At 38.1% G+C, this 20027-nt stretch overlaps 1 protein-coding gene across 5 annotated transcripts in view; it reads right to left on the reverse strand.

Moving 5' to 3' along the window:
* LOC119897915 (CUB and sushi domain-containing protein 3-like) overlaps positions 1 to 20027 on the reverse strand; it is a 253016-nt gene that overhangs the window by 190972 nt on the left and 42017 nt on the right. For all 5 annotated transcript variants that reach the window (XM_038711956.1, XM_038711957.1, XM_038711955.1 and 2 more), the window contains exon 4: positions 6157 to 6351. In XM_038711956.1, coding sequence (XP_038567884.1) covers positions 6157 to 6351 — 195 coding nt within the window. The remainder of the gene's footprint in view (positions 1 to 6156; positions 6352 to 20027) is intronic.

Genomic DNA, 20027 nt, shown 5'->3' on the forward strand with positions numbered 1-20027 from the left:
TTGCTAGGGCCATCATGTGATGAAACTAATATATAAATCAATCAAATATTAACACAAAACAGCATGACTCAGTACTGTAGATGAGAGTAAATTAAGTTAGACCTTTAGGTGCATGCAGACAGTGAGCCGAAACTGCAGGCTGTCATCCTGTTTATGTTCTAGGTTTTAACTGGAAGGCACAGAGGACAAAACGCTGCCACCATGGCAAATAATACCCCTGACATTATCATAGGAAAAAAAGAGGCAATGAAAAGGCTCTCCCACAAACTGTAAACAAAAATGAAAGCCCTTTGTTATTCCTCAGATCTTTGTACACCAGAATAGGACGGAACAAATAAAAAATAGCTCCTCTGAAGTGGTTTTCATGATAACAGACATGCTCTCTGATCATTGCTGAACATCATTTAACTCAGGTGGTGGCAGCTGAAAGCCATGTGCAAAAGTGACGAGTACAAAAGGTATTGTGTATAGACTTAAAAAATAGCAGGCACGACAGTGGTAACTGCCCACTGTCCAAGCAACTTTCAAAAGACATTTTGGTAAACCTAAAAAAGCTCCAAGCCATTCTCTGGGTTGAGTGCTATGGATTAATCACCAATATCTCAGCACAGGGCTTACTCAAAGACATGAGATAGATTTCCACAACCACATTTAATGATAATAACCTCATTTATAACTCATTAATGTGTCTACAGTTGTAACCAATTAAATTGCAAGGAAAATTGGGTAGTTGCTTGGGAGCCATTCATTATTGTAGAGAAGTACTAAGACAGGTTTCTTAGCGGTTTCTTTAAGAAGCATCCATGCATGATACTGTAAATCATGAACCGGCGAACTGCTGTCTGAGGCTCAAAAGATGCTTCACAGCATAAGAATTTTAAATGGTTTCAACTGGATTATGCCTTACAGGTTCCATATATTCACAAGCAGTGTTTCGTAGGGAGGCATGGCAGCATTTGAGGTATAGTTTGCCAGTGAGGTTTAGCGACATAAAAGAGGCAGTGAATGCTGGGCAATGTGTTCCTTAGCAAATCATTAGAGCATGCTCTGGATTTGAAGATGAGGAAGGATCAGTCTCTTTTAAAAATGGTGGCAGTGTAAAAAAAAAAAGAAAAAAAGATGGTGGTGAGGATTAGAACTGCTTTAGCTGAGCTCATTTACATCCCCAGCATCAGCAATCTAATGCTACTTGAGGAGGGATTAAGCCTCTCTCTCCTTGACTTTGATCAGATATACAACACTTGTCTTTCTACTTAGAAATATTCACCCCCAAGGATAGAAGGGAAGGAACTCATGTATAATTTTCTATCCTACCTCAGGTTTTTTCTTTGTAATAATCCCTGTGTTAATGCAAAGGCAGTGACTATGGCTACAGTAAGTTCCTCATTTGCTCAGTTGCAAGTCATGTTAAACATCAATAGGGATGAGAAATAGATCTGTAATGGGTACAGGGACGCAATTCCCATTACATCATGCATATGGCTGGGGTCATTTAATTACATTTAATTACTATAATTTAAAATTTTTAATTAATTATGAGAAAAGAAGAGTGCGATTCAAAGAGCAATATGGCAATTGCAATGCTACATAAGAGTAAGGATCCATTTTATTTGATAAAATATGTACTGATCCTCACATCATATTAACATTCTTCTGGAATCAATGAATATTGAATATGGAGGTTAATGTTGGTAACCCAATTCTTAACCCAAATGCTATTAAATTGATTGCCTGTTATTTAATGTAAGGACTGCTGGCAGTAGCTTGCTGAGATATTTTTACACTATTTCTAGTTGTAGAGGACAACTTGGCACTCACATATGCAGAAAAATCTCGCCATGAGGAAGAGGGCAAGTCACATTTTCATATTTGAATTCTCAATTTGTGTAGCAGAGAGTTGAAAAGGCATTAAAGAGAGAACTATGTGTGTTTAGTCCAGTCACATTAGCAGATATGGGCACATTTTAAAGGAGCAATGTTTTTATGTGGCCTAATTCTCTTATTCTGTTGGACAGGGGCTGGCAGCAAGTGTATCAATAGACCATATTCTCATGTTACCATGCTGTCCCTGTCTGCTTTCTCGCTGCCTGGTTTAATGAATGTCCAGAGACAATTTAGATAGAAGGAATTGAAATGGGCTCCTGGGAGGGGCAGCAGCAACTCACAATTTGAATAGCCATTAATTCTCCATCTCACTGCCTTTCTGCTTGGAGTTGATTCTGTCTGTTTTTTTATGTCAGTCTTTTAGTCTCTTTGACTCTACACTTGCCATCCCTACACTTATATCAACCCTGTCTGTTTTTCAGACACGCTTTCAAGCTCTATTGTTGCCTTTCAAAAGAGACACATGGCATTACAATAGCTTCACAGTATATGGTTACTACATAATTATTATGAGAGTCCTGTAACCCAAGCAACTCCAAGCCATCTAAGCCATACATTTAGCTTTTCTGAATGATAGAGATGAATAAACATAGTGTTGTGTGGGTTGTTTCATAGAGAGACAAACTAAGGAAAAAAAATACTAAATGACATCAGGTTATACACACTCACTTCCATGTTGTGCGTCCAGAGTAAACACTTCAGTGACCACTTTTAATTAAATGAAAGTTAACACGTCTATCTATATCTGATAATTCCACAGTTTAGTAATGATGTTTAATATTGGTTAGATCTTGGGTCTGCAGCTTAATTATCCCGCTTTAAACAGCATTTGTTGTGGTATGGTCTATCTCCCTGCACTTTTCTCTTTTTCCACCTCTATCACTCAGTCTGTCTGTCAGCCGTACACACACACACACACACACACGTTTCATCGACACAGTGGACTCTGGAAGTCGGATGAGGCTGGAGAAGAGAACTGGGAGAAAGATAAAAGAGAAAGAGATAGTAAAAGGAGGTGACTGGTTGAAAGACTGAGGTGCTGGGAGACAGTGGGGGGTGGCCGGAGGATTGGGGAGAGATTTTGTGTTGCTGTGTGTTTAGTGTGAAACAATTGGTGATGAGCAGAAAAGGCAGGATCTCTGAGGAAATAAGATCAAAGGACCATCTGCCCACATACAGGAGCCGGGCCGGATTTAGGCGAGAGAGAGTGGCTCAAGCAGTGCCCAGGCCTGAAAAAGAGTGATGTTTCTGGCCTGTGGCAATAGAGGCTAACACCATCCTTAAATGGAAAGGAACCCTCCATCTGCAGCTTTTTGTTTCCTCCAAGCTTGTCATTTCTCAAACATATGCTGAACCATCTTCTTTTTGCTGTGCCTTGCACTGTAGAATGAGTTGGCGTGAGCAAATTTGCTTTGCTGGCTTTGGGATTGCTTAGGATTGTATATTAAGATGCAGATACAGTTATTCCCCGCTTTTAATCTCAATAAAGAAAACTATGAGATCAATCTGCTTAAAAATAAGACAATTGAAAATGCATGTTTGATTAAGTAAATCATGGCAGGTCAGTTCTTATGATAGGGCTTTTTCAATATACAGCAACAATAACAAAAAAAACAACTATTCTGTTAGATCGGAAGGAAGTGCTCTGTGTGCAGGGATGGCTTTCAATCCTTTGCTTCAGAGCTTTGCCTAATGTTAGTTTCTTTATCCTTGCAGTTAGTAAACTGTATGAAGTTGTGGCTGTCTCTAAAAATAGCTGTGAAGGATTTTCCAGCTCAAAATGAGAATACAGTTGCACTTCCTGTTGGTGGTGTGGGGTAAAGAGAGGCTGTTGCAGCAAAAGCAACAAAGGTGTTGCCTATCTGGAATAGCTAAACCCAAAATGGAATAAATACCTAAATTAACCTTTTTTGTGTTAAACAAATGCAGCAAAAAAAAAAGGTTTATTGAAATATCCAAATGGACATTTAGACAAGTTTGTAACATTGATTAAACTTATGCTATGCTAAACTGCTCCCAGGGATTGCAACTCAAACACTTTCAGGGTCTATGTCACAATAGCCTCAATAAATGAGTGCTCACAGTATCTAGACTTAATCCATAATGCCAAATGACCACACGCAGTCCTCTGTACAGACACTTATAAAATGACATACAATAATTATATTTCTTTGAGTCCCTTCGTACTGCGCATACATCACAAATTGCAACAGATCACACTTTTACCAGCACAACACCTTCTACATATGTAGTGGAAAATTTGTGTCAGGTCTCAGCACAACAAGGGATAAACAGCATGGTATGTCAAGCAATAGTTATTCATCAACCAGCTGTCAGAAGGAAACCATTGTTATACTATAGCTAAATTACCTATATACAGCATTTTTAAGGGTTCAAATCATGGGCAACACAGTATTTTTGAATACGCTAGGAAGTACTGAAATGAAGCAAAACCAAGACGAACCTTAACAAATGTCAGATAATGAAAATCTGTTACACCTCAAGCAGTGCAGACTGCTGAAACTTTGATATATCTAAATACTGTAAACTGATAGCGGAAGTTGCTGTACGCTTATGTTCATGTTATTTTTCAGTTTTTATTTTTTGGACTATTAAAGTCTGAACTGCCAAATGCATGCTAAGTGAAACAAACACTTCTTCATATTAATGTGGAAATGCTTGCTGGCTGAAGAGCTTTCTCACACGGGGTGTTAAGATTTGGTTATTAGCTGAGATGCCAGGATTTGCAACCTGAAGCATTTTAAATGGCTAGACCTGTAATATGCTCCATCTCATATCTTGTACTGAGAGTTTTCACCAGTGGATAATTGTAATATACACAAATGATTTATAATAATTATTTGTCTTGCACATTGTGTGTAAAAATGTTAAACTCTCGTAAACGTTACAATTTTCTTTGTAACGTAAATGACAACATATAAGTGTTTGCCATAACCATGTAACAGCAGTCTCAGCATATTCAATTTGCCAGGCAAGAGAAAATGCACACAGTCCGACTTAATAATGTGGCATTGTTTTTTTTTTCCAAATCCTGCAGACTGTTGCCTCAGAAAGGTCTTTTTTCACTTCTGTACTTGCTTCAACTTGCTGCTAGTCCATCTAATGGTCAGTAGTTCTGTAGTTGGTGGGTAACCACACAAACTAAAAGTGAGGTTGTTTTCATTTTTTTACTGTCCAATATTTTCAGATAAAAACTAGAAAGGCACTCAAAGGCAAAGGCATTTCCAGCCAACAGTCCAGTCTTCTATGGAGCGCAACCACAACATATGTTTGGATAGGTTTCCAAATCTATTAAAATTACAGTATGTCAAAATATGGTTGCGCCTAGCTAAAGCCTCATCTCAGTTGTACATTTATTATGTACGTTGGGGAGTTCGTAAAATTCTGTATTAATATGGAAAAATCACATCTCCTACTGCTTATTTCTTACTTACTACTTCTACAGTGGTGTTTGAGGTGGCTGTATTGTTATTTTGTATGTTCAGTCGTGGTACACCAGTCACTTTAATTAAGACACACATGTGCAACAAATTTAGTTAATTTTTCCATAGACACAATGTTACAATTGACCTATCTTGAAAAAATTACAGAAAGAGAAAAATAATGTGTGAACATGTAGCCTGGTGTTGCTACTCATGCAGTCTGAGAGGAGAGGTTACTGTGACCTCAGTAAAGCAGCAGGAGCAAACTGCTCACCAAATGTAAAAAGGCATCAAATAAGAAAAATCACTACACATTCTAAAAAGGTGTCAGTAAATCCCAAAATCAGTACATCCCAAATGCAGATGCAAAAATATTGCTAGTCGATCATCTATTTATGTATTTAAGCTCCTTGCTCTACAAGAATGAATCTCTAATTAACCTTATGAGCTACAGAAGCTCTAATCAACTTCTTCAACATGATTAAAATAATTTCATCCCATCAGATTGCAAATGAATGTATAGATCTAGGATAGACTTTTGCCAAAGTTTTCTACATCCGTTGCACAGAGCAGTCACCCAATCACACAGCCATCGAGCCATCCATCCAAAGGCTATTAACTTTATGCATGGAAATGAAAAGACAAGAGGTCAAAACAAACCAATCACATACTCATTTTAAATGTCGTATGGGAACCCAAAAATATGCAGATAACATCATGTATTCTCCAGGATACCCTACAATCACATTGTACAGCTGGGGAAAAGAAGCTGTCATCACATTCAGTTAGAATGATTAGTAAGTAATTTCCAGCGCTAAAACATCCTCACCTCTGCAGATTGGGACAGGGAAGTCCCACACTGACACACCGGCAGCATTGGTCACACAGGTGAGAAGTGAATGTCCGTCCAGGACATAGCCAGTGACGCACCGGTAGCGGATTTTATCACCTACGTTGAACTGAGTTCCATTCAGTATTCCTTTGGGTGGAATCCCTGGGTTTCCACATGAGCTGCTTCTCAGCTCTGAAAATAAAGACAGAAGACAGGATTGTTAAGTATAACAATGTGTTGCTGTATAAAGTAGTACCAGTTTTAATTAATTTTGTTTCTACTGATGATTCATAGTTTTGGTTACCTAAAAGATTTCCATTTAATATTTGACATTGTTAGTGACCTTGACTTTAGTGCTTGACTCTATGAGCTAGCAAATGTCTGCACAAGTCTGAATTTTATGCCATATGCTTAGTTATGTCTGAAGAGCTGAATGAATAGGGAAAGAACATAAAATTAATTTCCAAGGGAGTGCTGAAGTACCGCAATGGTGTCTTTCCCATCTCTTTACATTTAGAGCTCACTAAATAACATAAATCCATAGCTGGAGCGGCAGTGAGGGGCAGAGAAAAACAAGTACATTAGCACAATGCATAAGGAAAGAAAAAACAAGGTAGTTAAACAAAAGATGTCAGGAAGACATGAAATAAGAAGTTACAGCTGCAGAGTATAATCATTTTAATGTACACTCCTCAATGGCTGCTTTGCTTAATCGTAGGGGCAGAACTCTTATTTTATTTTTCATATATTCAAGGGTGAAAAAATCCACTTCACAAAAAAACAACAGCACTGAATGTGCACTAGACTACTATTATCTGATACCCAGTGCAGAGCCTAGTGATAGGCCAAAGCATCGTTTAACAAGAATAGTGGTCTCACCCAACTTTAGGCACATTTTACTGTGTATTGATAACCGTCACTTTCTGTTATACACATTTTCTTTAAATCTGTAAAATATTAACAATATAGTGGAATCTAAAATAAGCATGTATATTAACAGAATGAAAGGATTTTTTTTCCAAACTTAATGTCTGGCCATTCATTAGCTTCTATTTTCTACTTCCTTACTACTGTACCTGTTGTGTATCTATCATTTACTGCTTATCATGATACAAACTTAGATGTTAGAAGTAAAGAACTGCATGCGACAGAACAACCATAACAATGAAAAATAATATTACTTGGACAAAGTTGCATTAATATCATTTTAAATCCCTAGGCAGACACATTTTGGAAGAGAGCATATTGAAGTTATATTTCTTGCACAAGAAAGCAATTCCCAAGAAATTACAAGCTCTATCTTTATGCGCTGACAGAGCCAAAGTGCTTATGATCAATGTACTCCTTGGCAAACTATTGAAAGAGAATTTTGATAAAGATCTACTGTAAGTTGTGATAAACAAGCCTGGAGGGCTGTTCAAGCTTGTATTCTTTTGGTTGAACACAATCTTCCAGTACATTTCTCGCCCTCCATTAGACCACCATAACTCAATCTCTGTCAAAATCCCCCAGGACACGTCCAGCCAGCACAAAATGTATCAACAAGGTCTTTATTTCAAGCCACAGTACAGGACAATAACACATCCGCTTATTTTGCCTTAGCAGTTACATATTAGTTTTTAAATTGACTAAGTGTTGACTATTCAGCTTGAAGGCATGATTTGATCTGACCTGAGTTCATGTCACTGAACCTGTGCGAGTCAGGCTGCAGACTAATGATTTTGGGTCCTTTTGGCTGTAGGAACCTGCAGTTAAACTGAACAAGGAGGTCTTGTCTGTAACAGCAATTATTTATATAACAAAAAAAGTATTTCTAAAGATGTTAAATTGGAATTTAAAACATTATATGGTGTTCCATCTTTGTATATAATATTGTTTTAATGATGCTCTATACTTCTCTCTCTTGATTACAGTATAGATAAATGTCTAACTGTTAATGGGTTGGGTATATGGGTTCTGCATTGACATCTACCAGAATCAAACTTTAGGCCACAATTTAAAACAAACAATAACATACAAAGTGGTATAACAAAGTAGTATGGCTTTTCATTAGCTACTCTAATGAATATAGTATCCATTATATAATAAAGTGCACTTTCATTCTCATAGAAACCTATGCTTTCTCATCCATTCATAGGTAAATATTTAACATAAGCCAAATCTGTCAAAAAAAAAAGCTAATTTCAGTGAAAAGCATCCACTCTCACGAGTAATATAAATCAGCACAGACTTGGATTGGATCAGCTTTATGATAAAGAACAATGCATAACTGAATTTGTGGGTAATGATCAATACAACCCAACTAATCTGATCGGATCCAGAGTTGTCCTCTTGATAGAAATATAAAACTTCCGTCGGTCGTACAGCTTGTGACTGATCATGCAGTCACATTCAATTATTATTTTTGATATGTGCCATCTGTTTGTGGCTAATTATTCCAACTGGCAGCCCAAGAAAGAAAAAGCCATTTCTACACGTCCACAAACCGTGTGTTAGATTGAACTATAGGCAGATGGAAAGAGATGAGCATGACTACATTTGAGATCCTGATCCTGTAGTCGATTTCATTGATAGACGCAAGTGCGATTTCTAATGTTAATTACCAGGAATCATTTGTGAAATCCAATTACTAATCCACTTTAGACTGCAGAAGCTCACATTTACATCCCTCATATGTATGATCTCTAATGAATACAATATAAATCCTCAGCATCAACTGCCGGCTGTTTGTTTATGAGCTAAATTAAATACCAACAGACTGCGAGAATACAGCAGGTGGATATCAGAGCAATACTACAGTGACCATATTAGCTTGACATTCCAAAGCTTCACTGAGGGTATGTAAGATTTCTAACTACAAAAAACAAAACATAATGAATTCATTTTTTCTGCCCACCCCAGCTACAGGGATACAGTGTTGTAAAAATTATGAAATTGAAGATGAAAATTAGCAATACACAGTATCTTCCAAAATCCTACACGCACAGTTACTTTGTAAATTGATCACCTTTTCACTGAGAACTAACCATGAAAGGCTCTCATTCGCATTCTCATATTTTAATACCAGCTACATTTAGACATTTAATCTGTCTGAAATTGATGGGTTTATTATCTATTTATGTATGATTCATTCATGTTATTTTTAAGCACCTCCTTCCACAAGTAACTCACAAAGTGAAAAATATACAAATGGATAGTAATGACTCGCAGCCTATTTTATTGAGGCTTTTGTGAGACAGGTGCAAACTGAGGGATGATGGGAGCTTGAAGCATAAATAGTGCAGCATTCATGATACTTGACCGGTGTAGGGGTCAGAGAGTGAGAGGCAGAGAATCCATGTAGGATTGACATCTGACCAGTGCAGTCAGGGGTGAGGAGGAGCAACCCATTCCCCTTACTAACATTCATATGCAACTATTCTGCATTAGCAAATATGGAAACTATTGTTTACACAAAGTTATATAAAGTTTAAACACGGAATATTATTTTACATGACATGTCATAGGTTGACTGACTAGGTTAATCTCTCATAAATAATCCATGGTGTTGTTAACAAGTTCTAAGGTTATAATAGATTTAAATCGTAGAAGGTAAAGAAACTAAAATTTTAATAAGCATACACTGTGTTGACCAATCTTTATAGTGTTTATAAAATAAAAAAAATCCAATTTCCAAAAACCTGACGTTTTATGTTGTAGCCCTGCTTCACAATTCTCAAATGCAGCTGTGCACTGCATGCTGCAATGAATGTAAACACAGCACAGCCTGATCATGTCTCCATGGATGTTACAGAGAGCCTCTGAAATTTCAATTTATTTGTTTGAAATATCATATTTGTGGTTCAACAAAGTGTGGCTAAGCACATCAAAAGCATTCTAAATATCTTATACACATGCCAGAACAACCCTTTCCAGTTTGAAAAAAAAAATGTAAACAAGGCAGAAAATCAACTGCAGAGACTGGTACTGTGTGCAATGCTTTGCATCACACCAATACCATTTAACTTGACATTGACCATTCAAGATTGGTGATGGTCACTGGGGAATACCAAAGGCACACTGGGCTTCAGATATTCAACAATCAGAAGGCATGGGCTGGTTAACAGGGAAAACTTCAAGGTTTCAAAACCACTAAAATATTCCGTTATACCATTGCTACGGTATCAGATTTTCTTTTCTCTGTCAAAGACGGCAAGTGCATGAATCCCGCAGGTTGTGTATAGAGTAGAGAGTAACACAGCTACCGAGGCAGATAACATGGCTAATTAACTAGCTAACATCAACCAGTTTCATCCCTACTTCACAGAGCGGGGGAAGAGCAGAGGACTATATTTCTGCGATTTAGTACAATAATTAAATTTAGCTCGTATCACGTCTATACTTCCACCATCGTGCAGGCTACATCTGTTAAAAATCACAACATTAAAAAAAAGAAGAAAAAAAAACACCTGCTTGCTCTCGTCTCTTTTCCACTGTTTGTTCTGCAGAGAGAGATGGCACAACAGATGGGCGTGTGTGAGACACAGACTCTCTCTCCTTGTGTGTATATATGCATCAACACTGAAATAACAATAAATGATTTTATAGTGTTATTTGATGTTATTCTTAGGAGCAGTAGTATTTGTTGTTGCTTAAAAATAAAAAAGGTTGTGTTCAGTGGGAAAAAGTTTATATTTTTTACCCAGACATTATATAAAAAAAAAAAATCACAATACACCCATACGTTGAAAATAATATATATTTTTGTTTAAAGTTATCAAACCGTCAAAATCTCATACCTGACCAATCATAAAACTTGGCTGCTGAACCAGCCTTTTGGTGGAGAACGGGGCCAATGATGTAGGTATGAAAATAATGTTAGGTGCATGTGTATGCTTCACATACTATACTGTAAATGTCAGATATTGTGCTTACCAAGGTATGTGGGTCGAATGCTGCCAATGTACCACTTTCAGTTTTTATGTATTTGGTGAATCAATTTATTTTGGGCTGTAAAATTAATCAATGATAACTAATTCTAATGTTGGCCTGTAACATGGTGTACATCAAAGGCAGGGAAGGCAAGTTGCTTCTAAAACACTTTGTCATATTTGTTTAAACTGTCTATATACACCAATGCATATTAAAAAGTTAGGTGCTCTGAAATAGAGAGTATAAAATCGTCTGTCTGTAGTCCTCTCAGCGCTGCAGTAAACACGGCCACTCGTTCCATTCGGACCGAATGCAATGATTGGCTGTGACTCTCCCTCGCTGCCATGGCTACCAGCCGTGCTGCTACAGGAGCTGCCCCCGTGCGCGCACCCGGTCAGCTCTCTCAGACCTGAGGAGCGAAGCGGTCAGACAGGAGGTGATATCTGCGTGGCTTTTCAACGATAGTGACAACTGAGGAACACCGAGGGGCTGACACACCGTGGTGGCTTTATTTTGCTGGAAAGGTAATCTGGCTTTTATCATTTTGATAGTAATTTTGTTACTTTCATCGCTAGCAAACGTAGCTACCTACTTAGCATACAGCTAACTGTAGCTCCGAGTGCAGGCTGGTGTAGCCAGAGTAGAGACGATGAATTATATCTAGCTGTAGGTGAGCTGGAAAATAGCAGCGCGAGCTGTGTTTTTCGACGCTAACATTAGGTAAGACAATATAAGTGTAGACTGCGCCGGTTTAGTTATTCACCATATAGGTTTATTGTTATACTACGTTTACACCTAACTTTACATTATCTTTACCTTGTATCAGATCTGTTTGCGTAATTATCTTGTGCTTGCAAGTGTTGTTTGACTGTATGTTACTTTTACAAATGTGGTGATGTAGCTGTGTGTTTGTAGTTATGAGAGACATTTCAACGTTAGTATACATAAACAATGATGGCTGAAGGTCCCCAAGTATCTGTGTTTCTGGTATATAAGCTACCTATAATATAGTTTGACATTGTTCTTAGCTAAACCTACTGTGTGAAAACCTTTTACTGTAATTGGTGCGGTTATGCCATTACTTATTTTACCAGAAGTATAAAATCCTGTATGTTTTATTTCTACTGCGCCCTCAGGTCACCTGCAGTCTTCCAACACACTGTGCTTCTCACCAGTACACTGATCGGACCATGCTGGCTGGCCTGGATTACAACCACCATGTCCACAGACCAGCCAGGAGACAAGCTGATGACACAGTTCAGTATGTTGCATTATGAGTACTCTTGTGCATTTTACTCAATAAATGTGATGAGTCAAAAAATATTAAACAGTATGAGGAATACAGATAGATGGTGCTGATTTATTGTTATTGATTGCATTTTATGTGGAAATAGTTTACTAATTACTCTATAAGAGAACAATGTCAGGTGTTAGAAACTTTTCACTAAGCTGATCCTCCTTTCTGTATTATCAGGTACAGCAAGGTGTACAACAAAAAGTCCAGGAAGTGGAGCTTGTACTCATTGAAGGTGGAGAAGGACTACAGTTATATCGCAGACCTCCAGAGTGCCATCCTCCTCCTCCGACGGTTGTCTACTACTGAGGAGATGCCTAGAAGCAGAACCAGGAGACCTGATGATCCCCGTCAGCATGGGGTCAGGTGTCCCTGCCCCAACTGTGTTGCTAGATACAGCAAAATATAAATCAAAAAGTAATATGGTTGTTTTTGAAATGTGGTAATCATGTCAGAGAGGTGATTGTGACATATTTAATCATCTGCACAGCAGCGATATTATGCTACATGCAAAGTCTGAACTGTCTTCATAATCAGTCAGGACACCTCTGCAGCCTGTTGCACCAGCGATATGTAAGTTCTACCTTAAGTTAGGTAAGTCCACACTAAACAATAAGCTGTGTTGATGTTTGGTTGCACCACCGAGACGTAAGGTGCCTCTTAGCTACTCTGGCATAAAGTCCATACTCATCAAAACAGTGTCGCAGAAAATGACGTTTACACATCCCATGGCCAATCAGTGAACAGCACTATTCTTAACAGAGTTTATTATGGTTTTGTCATCTGTTTGTCTCTCTTTCAACGTTTTGCAATACTGAAGAGGCTAACGGCTAAAAATAACAACAAAACACCAACAAAAAGGTACGTATAGGCCTACAAGGACAAATAATTATGATTAGGTGATAACTATGAAACCTTAATCTACAGCTAGCCTCACAGTGACATCGAGTGGTAAAACTGTTAACTAGAACATAGATGTAAATTAACGGTGCCCGTAACGAACAGTAAAGTATAACGGGCAGATGAATTTGTAACATTATAAGTTATATACGTGTAGGAGCCATTATCCCCCTCATATTTCAAAATCTATGTTTTGCCCCCCCCCACTTTTCTCCAGCGATTTCGGAGTTGGCTAGGCGAGAAGGTTTACTATGAGTGGCTAGTCAATCAATCACTCCACATCAGACATAATTAAATGGTTGAAACGCGGACAAAAATCGTGTAAGTTAGGCCTATAGAAAACATCCGACACAATGCAAAGGAGATGCTGAGAAGTTACGGGAGAAAAAATACGAGTTTGCTGGAGGCAGGTTCAGCTAAGTGCCTCAATATTACAGACTTTTCTTCTGTGCTGCTGTTATTACAACCTACCTGAAGACAGCAGTGAGGGCGCCTGCAGCAGGGTGGGGAGTAACTTGTACAAGTAACGCAAATTTGCAAAATAAATAAATAAAAATAAGTCATTGCCTTTTCACGTTCCTTTATTATTTATATTTTTACTCTTTAATCCAAAATTTTCTTTGGACTAGTAATAGTAATCTACTCTTAATTTTGCTACATTTTCAATTCATAACTTAACCAGTCTGTGATCTGTATTTTGCTTCATTAACCCGAAATGAGCTGTCATCCAGGCTGTGTGCGCTCGGTTACGCAGAAGAGCCCTGTATAATTTGCTCCTCCTGATCCCAGTCCCCCCACCCCCTTTCAAAACGATGCGCCATGACAGGACTTGACCAGACTTTACACCTATTAAGGACTAGGTGTAAGATTTAAGTTATAACTTATGTCTACATTGGACATATTTGAGCTGGTGCAACCGTTAAAACGTTAGTAGCACGTAAACTCCGACTTAAGTTAGAAATTACGTTCAAACTAGGCTAAGTTTGAACTTACACATAGTTGGTGCAACCCAGTGCTGGACACACCTTGTCGAGTTCTGTATATACTTATTTTTTAATGATGTTTAAAAATGATCTATTTGTGATATAGGTTGTAGTTTTAGTAGCATTTAATATCAATAAACAAGTGTTATACCACATTTGGATGTCATTATTGGAGACATAAGACATACATGTAGTTGCTTGATTGTTTATGCTGCCAGTGCAAAGAAAAGGCATTTATCATTTTCAATGTCAATGTTTTATTTTAAAAAAAGAATGAAAATACTATCCAGAACAGGGGAAAATATCTTCGACGTAGTCTGTTAAGATCACAACCATGTTTGCTACTGTTCTTAATCACAGGGAACCACATAGAAAAATAAATAATATGTTAAATATAGACCCTGCAAATTATCAAGGTTACTGCCTTTTCATGCCACAACACATGGACGTCTGGCAAGACTCTTCAGTGTGGAACTGTTAAAAATGCAGAAGGGAATGTAACATTGTGTGTACCTACTACTTGACTTTGATGTTAACCGTTACCTGTACAATCTCTTCTTCAGTGAATATTTGCAATTATGTCTAAATGGTGATGGCCCCAATGCCTCTGCCAGGTATTGTGTTAGCTGTGTTGTGGTTGTTCTCTTTCAGTGTCCTGGTTCCTGGCGGGAGGCCATTAAGGCTTTGTCTCCTCTCGCACCACATCATGTTACTGTGATTTTCTGTATAGTTTATTTCGTATTGTCTTAGTTAACCTGGCATGTTTTTTCTCTTGCAGCTTAAATTGTTAAAATCTTATTTCTTAAATTAGATGAATTACTAATTTGTTAATGAAAATGATTCTTTGAATAAAATTCTTTTCTTTTGATTAATCTCTGACGTGTGTTTCCCTTATATGCTATGGTCTCAGAGCCGGGCCATAACAAAATACATTCTTGAAACTGTCTCTTCATATTAAATCTGCCAATTTATTCTTTGCATTTGTTTTTACTCGAGACGTGCTGTTGCTCACAAGTGTCTTGATTAACCTGCTGTGACTATAACTAAAATCAAAAACTCAAAAAGTTTGTAGACTGTTACAAGTAGTGTTACAAATCATAACCAAAAGCAGCCTGTACCCTGTGAACCCTGAACAGAGCTCTAATTTCAGCTGCCAGATGTTGCTGGGACATCGGACAGATTGCACTGTGAAAATGTGATAACAAATTATTTTACAGGATGATACTACATTTTCCAAGAAATTTAACTATCTTTAATAATATGCCATGGATTTTCTATTCAAGAGTATGATGCATTTATGCACCTACTACAATACTAATTGTGCAGCAGGTTGTACAGCTTTTTAGTGTATGCTCATGTGCATGATGTAATGTATCCAATTTATTTTTATTAGATTCACTGGTCACATTACATTCAAACTGACCTACGGTAACTATCAGACATTTATTGCTATAATCATTACTTTCTGGCAGCTGTTCTTGAGAGAACTACACAGGGAAACAAAAGACCCGCTCAAGCAAGTAAGTGTTTGGAGAAACTCACCCCAGGTCACTAATTAAAAAATAAGAGATGCATCCTAGCTGTAATTATACCAGCACTGACTCATTGGCCTTTGGTGTATGAAAAGTCATAACTAATGTTTCAGACAGACATGGCCCCTGAAATAATTCAAAGGATGTGTTGCAAATATTTGAAGCAGCTACTTTGGATGGAACGCTTCTCATTGAAGGCAAAATAAAATTCTATGCCTCTGTTGCAGTCACAGTGGCTGCATATCTGAATGTCCAACTGAAAAAATACTTAGAATAATAACTGCACTTAACACTGAATCAGGATTTTTACTTTTATGAGGGTTTAAAGAACCCCCTAAAGAAATCAAGTGTTTTAGATAAAGTGTTAGCCCCGAGCTAACAAGTGTTGTTGTCTGGAGGACCCTAAATAAACTGTTGATATAACTGAACTGTGGGAAAACAGCTGCTGCTAAACAACAGGGGCTGGTGCAGGTGCAAAACTATCATCTCATGAAGACCTGTACAAACTTTACTTCAAGGTGGGAAAATGAATGCACACCAGTGTTTCCCCTAGGATGGAGTTGTAGTAGCGGAGGTGAAGCGAAAAAAATTTGTTCACTTAGTGCACCTTGCTGTATGTCTGAATATAAAACCCCAATACAATTTGTGTCCATGAGCATGTGATACACATTAGAATAGCTTGCAATTTCAGTGTTTTCCCATAATTTTAGATTGACAAATATGGTGGTAATGTTGGTGGAGGTGGGCGGGTTTGTAGGTCCTCCCCCAAGAAAATTTGACTGTTTCTAATGACATATATGCAATTTCACATCATTTGAGACCATTATTATTATTATTTTTTTTACCATATCTGAACAAATAGTTGGAAAAGCTAGAGCAGATTGGACCACTATAAGAGAGAGAGAGACTATAACAATTAAATTTTGGAAAAGTTATTTATTTTTAGTGCTCTCTCCACAGTTATTTTACATTCATGGCTCGGCATCCAAGCTGTTTTGGGCTTCACCTCCTAAAGCAAGGATTATACTTTCCATGTCCGCGAGTATGCAGATATATATAAAAAAATTGTCAGAGGGGGTACGCCTAGGGTCTGTGCAGATGTCTGCCTGCCTCCTGTTTTTTATGACCAACTACGCCACCAGGGCACCAAGTGATCTACTGCGCATGTGTGGAACAAGTCCGCCAGGTGACTCCAGAAAGTGGTATAAAAAAAGTAGTCCATGTTCCTGGGGTCCGCAGTTGTCCCAGCCTTAAGCCTTGTAACGGCAGGGAAACCCTGTAATATGACCTATATGAATAATTATAGATAGGGGGAGGGCGGGGTATTTGCTAGCGCAAACCAGCTTCACTTTTCCAGCTGTTTGGGACACAACAGACGGACTTTTCTTGGTCTTGAGAAGATGACACAATGTAACCGACACATACATTTATTGGCAGAATATTTTCCTCCATTTGCATTTACAGTCACCGCCCACCTCCCGATTCCTTACAGGAGTACGCACCTTATAACAGCACCTGTCACGTAGATCTTTGAGGAACGAGGAGAGGAAGCTAGCCAAGCATTTAGTGTTACTGTGCTCATGCAGTGTGCGAGTGAAAACATTAGCGCACTGATTAATGATCAATGGAAATTTTGCTGACGTTTGCAAAAGAGCACATTGACACACCGCTGTATTGGCAAAATGTTTTGTGGACTGATGAAACTAAGATCGAACTATTTGGACGAACCAGCATCTGGAGTAGAAAGGGCATGGCATATCATCATGAAAACATCATCCCAACCATAAAGTATGGTGGAGGAAACATGATTTGGACCTACTTTGCTGCATCAGAGCCTGGCCAGCTTGCAGTCATTGAGGGGAAGATGAATTCCCAAGTATATCAGACAATTCTTCAGGATAATGTGAGAATGTCTGTGTTATGGCAGAAAATTGTGTCCTCTTACATTTAATCTTTTATGTATGATCTTTTAATATTATTATTACTACTATTCTCGTTATGTCTTATAGATATGTATGTATTGTGTTTTTATCCTTAACCTTTCCTCTTCTATACTCCTTATGTTAGTCTGTCCACATTTACTAGGGTTTAGGTCAGAGCTGTGAGATTGTTTTGGTGTTTTCCCCTCTTGTTGCTCCTCTCCTCTCCTGGAATGTTCATTCAAGGCCGAGAGAGGATCTCTGTTCCCCAAAACATAGAAACCTAGACTGTGTAAATGATGATGCATCCCTTTGCTCGGGGCCAGGCGCACGAAGCCGCCCTAGGCGGCAGGTCTCTGGACCAGCTGTATGTGTGTTTTAGTACTTCTCTGTTCTTTGCTCAATCCCTCACCAGGAATATAATAGCTGAAACTGTGTAAAAGTTGTGTTATGCAACAGGGGGGAGAGAGAGAGAGCGAGAGAGAGACACACTTCTTGAATTTATTTTTTTTTAAAACACACACACACACACACACACACAAGCCCGTAGGTCTCAGGCCAAATACAATACACGATTACAAAAACCACAACACGAATACAAAAAGCCACAATGGAAGTGAACCACAACGGAAGTTGACAACGAAAGAGACGTTTAGTAACAGTGGATTACTCTCTGTGAAACACAACTACACAACATACATCCATGTAGGCCTACATTTACTAATTTGGCAGACACTATAATGTGGAAAAAAGTCACATTAAGAAATATGCTCTTTCCATGATTCGAATGCAGGACGGCCACGCTGCCGCTGTACTAATGTATAGTTTGTTCCTCAGAGAACAGTTACTGTTAGAACTGTTACTAAACGTCTCTTTCATTGTCAACTTCCGTTGTGGCTTTTGTAATCGTGTTGTGGCTTTTGTATTTGGCCTGAGACCTATGGGCCACCGTACACACACAGTTTTATTTATTTATTTTAATTTTTCTAACACACACACACACACACACACACACACACACACACACACACACACACACACACACACACAGAGAGAATTCAGAAAGCCACAGTTTAACTAGAAATTTACAGTGCAAGTTGAATGAATAGAGACTGCAGCTCTGCAGCTTCTCAAGATTAAAGTGGAGCCACCATGACGTAACAGAGCAAGTGGTTTGGTTGGCTACATGTCCATAATAAAAAGATACAGGCAACATTAGCAGGCTGCGTGACTGAGTAAGCATAGGACTGAATGTACATCTTACGTTACTGATGTGTTTTTCACTGAGGTTTATTGTTGTGATTGTTTCCAATTTGAGATTATTGTGTAACATCTTCACAACTCTAAGTCACTGTTAGTTAACATTATGTTCCACAAAGACAGACTTTTCATGCAAGCGAACTAACTCTTTCTAATGTGACACTGTTACATAGATCACATACGTAGATTTGGCCTTAAACACAACCACACACGGCAGAGAGGAACATTACAGCTCCCACTTCACATGCTGTTTTTGTTCTGCACACTCACACACCTCTTCGTCTTTTAGTGCATTTTTTGTGAGATCATCTTGTGTTTTGCTTTTGTTTATCTTTTAAATATATTACAAAGAATATTTTACAAAGCAACAGTGACTACACCAGTGGAAATGTCATTCGTTAGCTACCACGTTGGTCTCATTTTGATAAGCTACGTCATTAACAAGCCTCCTCCACAAGTGGTGCACCTGCTGCTAAAAACCGCAACGCAGGTGGAAAAATCCAGAAGATGAGTTTGAGCTTCTAAAACCTATTGCTGATAGAGAAAGTCAGCAGAGCCGAGAGAGACAAGTTAGAGGAAGCAAGCAGGTGTGTTTGCAGCAGAGGTGTAGGTGTGTAGAGAACTGAAGGGAATAGCAAGGTGAGCAGATTCAATTAGTGAGTAAACATTAAAATAAGGTGGAGATTGAACAACAATTAAAATAGTGAAATAAGAAATAACCTAGTAGAAATAGAAAATATACCCTGTCAAGACCAGTCTGTCTGTCTGTGGGAAACATTCCCCATTAATTTAATCAGAAATCTAATTTTACAGTTTAGTACATTTTATGAGACTGAATAAATCAGTTTCCTCTTCTTTAAGAACGATGCCCTGAGGAGAATTTAAGTCATACTGTATTATTAATTATTAAATAAGTCATAATAATTATTATCCTATTTAATATAAATATTGATACCATTAAAACCCTATTTGCCAACACCAGTATTGCACAATAAAAGTGAAAAGACCACAATAATGACGTTTTGTCATCATAACAAACACAGCTCTCCAATTTTTACCTACAGTTGCA

Source organism: Micropterus salmoides, unplaced genomic scaffold, assembly GCF_014851395.1.
Source record: "Micropterus salmoides isolate LMB-PRFRI ecotype aquatic unplaced genomic scaffold, ASM1485139v1 Ms_hic_scaffold_11, whole genome shotgun sequence".
NCBI classification, from domain to species: Eukaryota; Metazoa; Chordata; class Actinopteri; order Centrarchiformes; family Centrarchidae; genus Micropterus; species Micropterus salmoides.